The sequence below is a fragment of the Tetrao urogallus genome, assembly GCF_951394365.1.
Source record: "Tetrao urogallus genome assembly, chromosome: 3".
NCBI lineage: Eukaryota > Metazoa > Chordata > Aves > Galliformes > Phasianidae > Tetrao > Tetrao urogallus.
Genome location: NC_136815.1, coordinates 49,392,271 through 49,398,270, shown reverse-complemented (window position 1 = coordinate 49,398,270; position 6,000 = coordinate 49,392,271). Strand labels below are relative to the sequence as shown.

The 6,000-nt window shown below is 39.2% G+C and overlaps 1 protein-coding gene across 1 annotated transcript in view; it reads right to left on the bottom strand.

Moving 5' to 3' along the window:
- Positions 1–444: 444 nt before the first annotated feature.
- The window catches only part of PTPRM (protein tyrosine phosphatase receptor type M), a gene marked incomplete at both ends in the record, with an annotated part of 447,044 nt that continues 441,488 nt past the window's right edge, over positions 445–6,000 (bottom strand). Inside the window, 2 exons of the mRNA XM_079533291.1 lie at positions 445–498; positions 4,573–4,708. Of these exons, the coding sequence (XP_079389417.1) occupies positions 445–498; positions 4,573–4,708 (190 nt within the window). The remainder of the gene's footprint in view (positions 499–4,572; positions 4,709–6,000) is intronic.

Below are 6,000 nucleotides of genomic sequence, written 5' to 3'. Positions count from 1 at the left end.
AAATCATATATTATCAAAATGCCAGATAGCATCCTCCACAGAACAGAAATGTACACTAGGCCATGACAATAACTGAGAATCACAGGTGACAAAATATAACAAAGAGTACAAATTCCTTCATAAGAATATAATTGTGCTCTCTTATTTACCAGAGGACTATGCTGCTTCACCACATCGATGGCTACATATGAATACAGTGTTCAACGACTGCCATGTGGTTTGGTGTACGCTCATATGGGTGTCAAGCAGCGGCATTAATAGTGGAAAATGGGCAGTGCAAGCAGTTTTATAAACATCTCTTTGGGCTCTTAAAAAGAGCCAGTTATACAAAGCAGTAGAAGCGTAACACTGAGAAGTCTTCATCTCATTGACACAGATATCATGAAACGACTTGCTTTGTTTGTGGTGGTGGAGGGAGGAACAGTGTCTGCGCTGTTTATGCCATCAGCCAGAATTCAAGTATTCCAAAGCCACTTCATAGCAGAATTTATATTGATCCTGAAAAATCAAGACAACCACAGAGTCAATTATTGAAGGAACTTAATTAAGGGGATCAATATTTCTCTTCTGTTAAAATTATTTACAATCAGCTGTGGTCTATGGGAGCCAGTCTGCAAATCAAATTTATATTCGGATAAGAAAATCTTTACATTAACCAGACAATAGACACTACGCACACAATAATTTACAGTACTGCTCTTATTAGTCGTGTAGTTAGCTGCTCTAATACACTTGTATGAGAAAAATTGACTACACATAAGTAAATTGACTTGCAGCCCTTTAGTCATCTGTCAAAATGCTCACACAGCGCTTTGGCAGAAATGCAGTTATTGAAGTTCGTCCATGGAAATGCTGATCTTAAAACAGACCCAACGTCTGATGCTTTTCAGTGCATAACTCCTATTTTCAAACAATCATAAAATCATTTGGCCCTTAAGGGCCATCTAGACCAACTGCCTTGCAATGAACAGGGACACACCAACAGCAGATCAGGTTGCTCAGAGCCCCATCAAGCCTGACCTTGCATGTCTCCGGAGATGAGGCATCCACCACCTCTCTGGGCAACCTGTCAGAGGTGGTGGATGTTCTGTCCCTAGAGACATACCAGCATCTGAGCATCAAAATACTCAGATGCTCACTACATGTCAATGTGAAGTCTGCTCATTGTTCCTCCTCCTCTAGAGGCTCAAACCCACACTGAAGTACTGTGGTCCCTCAGTACAGTATGACAGGAGACCAGGACAGATCTGAATTAATTGGACCTATTCACATTCATTTTCAGTTACTGGTGATGTGTATTTTAGGGTCCTAACAGCTCTTCTGTTACCCAGTCTAAGTTTCCAGGTACCAGTCCTGCACTTTAAACACAGAATTGCTATTTCCTTTTGCAATGGCTGGGAAGCTGGTCCAGATCCAGGAAAATCCCAGTTCGCATCGTGAGATGAACAGTCATGACTTTATCCTTTTCACATCTTAAGTGGCACAAAGAGGTCAGTGCTTTTGACTGACTCTCACCCACAGGGCAACTTTGAGGGATGTGATACTTTGGGACTTAACAATTTTGTGCTCACACACATCCCTCTTCCTACTCGGAATATTTAGAGATGCTACAGGTATTTAAATGAAATAAAAATGCTGAAAGAAATAGGTGTGGGTTCTTTGAATGCAAGTGTGTTCTAACAATTCACAATCACCATTTTATGACTATTTCTGCCACCAAGATGCCTCTCCCTATCACACACTTTAATCAATTAAAAATTTAGCCGAGCTTGTTGGGAGATTACAAGTACATTCCAGATCTATTCTCCTTTTTATCGAAGAAAACATTATAAAGGCTTAAATCTAATGGCCTGTACTCATAATTTTGGGTCACTTCTTAGCTGAAAAGTGAGGCCAACTTAAAATTTAAGAGGCCAAACAATATCACTGTGATCAAAAAGCCAGAAAAAGACAGTGACAATTTAGAAGTCCTTTTGTTGGGAGCTGCCACTTTAAAAGAAAACAAACCCTAAGTTTGTTCTGTGTTGTCTAAGTCATGAATGAAACTCATGTTTGGCTTTAAGACCCTGCAGGGTTCCATAAACTGCTCGTGTCTTCTTCAGGATGAGAAAAGATAAAAAAAGAAAGAAATATTATGCATTTTTTTTGTATATATTATGTACATTATGTACACTTATCCACTGCCATTTTTACACGCTTACTTTACGCTGATTTAGTGCGCTAGCAAAACTATCATTTTTATTAAACCTGTGTTAAAGAGTCATTTTTTATTATTTCCCACTGTGTTCACTCATGTGTGTCCTTAGAACATTTTTATTATTCATTTGATGACTAATATGAAAAGCTTATTTATGTTAGTTGGCTTCAGAGAGGAATACTGGTTTTTCTTTCTAGGATAACCACTGGTAGGTCCAATAACATTTCTAAGAAAATGGTTTGTACATGCTGTACATGCTGTAGCATGTACATGTTGCAATACCATGTATTGCCTTTCTATGTTGGCCGAACAATTTCATAGATTTTTCCACACTGAAAAGATGTGGCATTCAGATTTCTACACTTGCAGGAAAACCAATTGTTTCACTGAAATTAAGTGATGAATCTCGATGTATGGACTGCAAAGACCATCCTTCCTCTGATCATAAGGTATGTAACTAGTTTATATAAAGCAGTCTTGAAGCTGTTATTGTCAAATACTGTTTCAACCTTGAAGATTTCCTCTCTTGTAACAGCATTTTACAGAAGTAGATGAAATTACCGTTCTCATTTTTCAGACGGGCAAACTGAGGCAGAGACACATAATAAAGGTCAAAAAGGAGGAAATCAGTAACAGGCTCAGGAAAAGAACGGAAGTGTCCATGTTCCCTTTTTATAATGGAAAAATCAATGTGAAAATTCTCTTGAACCTTGCTAATTCAAGTTATACTAATTCTTTTTTGTCAGTGGATTAAGAGATAATGGAAAAAATCCTGATCGTCCCCTACCTTAGTTTCTCTATTGGTAAAATACGAAAAACAATACTGCTCTCCTTCCTAAGTGCTCTGAAATGTCCTAGTGAAAAAACCTTACAAAGGCTTCTCAATACCATTCAAACATTCTCAGACCTCCCCCAATTTACTAAGAGTTATTTTTATATTCTAAAATAATACATCCAGCTTTTGATTAAAAACATTCTGTGCTGAAAAATGGAGACAGCTGCCTGACAAATCTATACCTGGGAACTGTCAAAAACAGGAATTTATAGAGAGCATTTTCTTCAACTGTACATCTTCACACTGGTAATTTTCTTTTTATTTCTATAAAATAGATGAAGAAGAGATCAGTGTGTTCTGTGGACTTCAGCTCTGGGAGAACCAAAAACAGCAGGCCTGCCAAGTCTCTATCCAAAACTATACTATCTGAAAGAAGAAGTAGACATTTATCTTAATATCTGGGAAATAAAAATGTATGGTTCTCAGCATGATGATTCTCTTCCTGAGAATACAAACCAGAGAAAGAGGAGCCAAATAAGCTGCTCCCTCCCACCTCTGTGAAAGCTTGATAGTTTCTTACTGTTACAAGATTCACAGTTTCACATTCCTGGCTCGTGGTCCCGCAGTGCTAGTTGTGAACTCCCTCTTCGCTTTGCACAGCTGGCAACATCTGGCTTTGTGCCATGAGCTTGGCTAGAACAGGGCCTAAGGGAAGGGTTGCGACTTTTTATAGAATCACAGAATGACTTGGGTTGGAAGGGATCTCAGAGCCCACTCAGCCCCAACTCTGTGCTGTGGGCAGGGCTGCCACCTAGCAGCTCAGCTGCCCAGAGCCCCATCCAACCTGGCCTTGAGCACCTCCAGAGATGAGGCACCACAGCTTCTCTGGGCAGCCCACTCTTTCTCAGGTAGCCTAAATGCGAGGGACCTGGGGTAAAAGTGTCTTTATGGCCCTGGTATGAGAATAGGATATCATGCTTCAGCCCTCTCTGAGTACAAAACTACACACTGGAGCATAAGAACTTGCTGCTTTAAGCTGTTCTGCAGCTCTTGTGGAGTAGCAGCTGGCACTTCAGCAATTCGCCATTACAAAAAAATCCCATAAAACACTCTAAGAAAATAATTGCACATGGCCCCTTGTTTCTGAACTTCTTTAATCCTTCTATGAGATAGAGCAACTATAATTAAATGCAATATTCTGGATGTCAAACTGAAATTCATGGCTTTGATAAATACTTGGCGATTAAGCTATTTATAATATATATAATTTGAAAATCTGGCATTTCATTTTACATAACTATTATTTCAACCCATGCAAGGGCTGCTCTCCACTTGGCTCAGCCTGTTAGAAAGGAAAATTAATAAGGATGTTCGGCTGAAAGTTTAAAACTCTTAAAAAATTCAAATGAACAGAGACAAAGTCTCATTGGGAAGAAAGCAGTGTAAAAATACTCTTACAAGTGAAGTGACTTCATTATCCCCTTTGAAAATGACTTGCTTGCTTTGTGAACAACTCCCACTGCAAATCTTGGAAATCTGACTGAATCTTCTGAGAAAAAGGAACATTTTCTATTTAGTGCAGCAGTTAAAAAGCTCGTACCAGAAGGTCCACCATGTTAGGCTTATTATTTCTCAGTGTCTTCACAGCATGGAATACATCAACAGCCCTCTGATGTTGAAGCATTTCACAAACAATACTGATTGCACAAAACGTCCCACTGCGGCCACCTCCATTCCTGTAAGAAAAGTAAAAAATAAATGGCTTGGTTACAAACTGACTATATTACAAGTTCTTACAGCGCCAGGAATGGCTACAGAAGGTATGAGTTCCACCAGGGAGAAACCAAAGAATATGAATGTGCCGGAAGGCGGCTGAACTCTAAGCTGAGTGCTGTTTTTAATTGGAATTAATGGGCTGAATGATCTCAAACCTATCATCCAGCATCCAGGAGGCTGAAAGCCTGAAGGGAACTGAGTGGCTGAGTTTTGTGCCACTCTCTTTAGTGAAGTTTTGAGGCAGCATGAAGGGAATGTTAAAATAAGGACAAGCTACTTTTAGATTGAATTTAATACCCTTTTGTACTATAAACGCACAAGGCTATAATATCAGGCTAGAAACATTATAGAGAAAGAGGATCTTTTAAGGTTTTTTTAATTGCTGATCCTGGCTCCTTCTTCCTGTACCCAAAGGTGTTTCAGAAGAACAACAGAAATGGTGTCTAATTTGCTTACAAGCCATTTGGCTGTGCTTTTAGCATGGCCCAAGGTGGGACTGCAATATTCTGGTGACTGATGTTCCCACCCTGCAGCAGCAGGCACAGGGACTGGCTGCACTCTAACAGCTGCTTCTGTAAGTGACTGCATTCCTCTTCCACCCACAGCATCAGAGAACAAGAACCCAAAGAGAAACCCAACGAAGATACTGGGCACAAATGCTCATTCGCGTGATCAAATACAGCCTTTAATAATACTTCATGCCTAGTTAATCTTTAGGAGAATCTCTTTCTTGCTGGAAACCCTACTATTTCTATAGCTATCCTAATCAGAATCTTTAGGCTGCAATTCACCAAAAATAATAAACCTTACTAATTACCAGAGTGTAGCCTGGATAGGTAGTTGGTCTTTCAAACCAGCTTTGCAAATGGTTGATTTTCAAAGGAAACTACAATGTCTCACAACTGTCACATCCCAGCAGTATGAAAAGAATGCTCTCTGCTGCCAAAACATTGCCTGATATTGTAGAACTCTTTGAGAATTTTAATTAAAATAAAGTCATTTAAAAGGATTATATTAGAGCTTTTTTTTTCTTTACTGCCTGGAAGTGACGCATGTGTGATGTTGTACAACTATTTAATATCATCAGCCACCTCAGAGATAACAGTAATTTGCACTTCAAAAGGGTCTTTTCAGCTAAAGATCTCAAAACATTAATTAATCACACTGCACAATGCTCCTTTGATGAAAGTATTATTATCCCCATTCTACAGATGGGGAAACTGAAGAGCAATGACTTGTTCAAGGTCAGTGA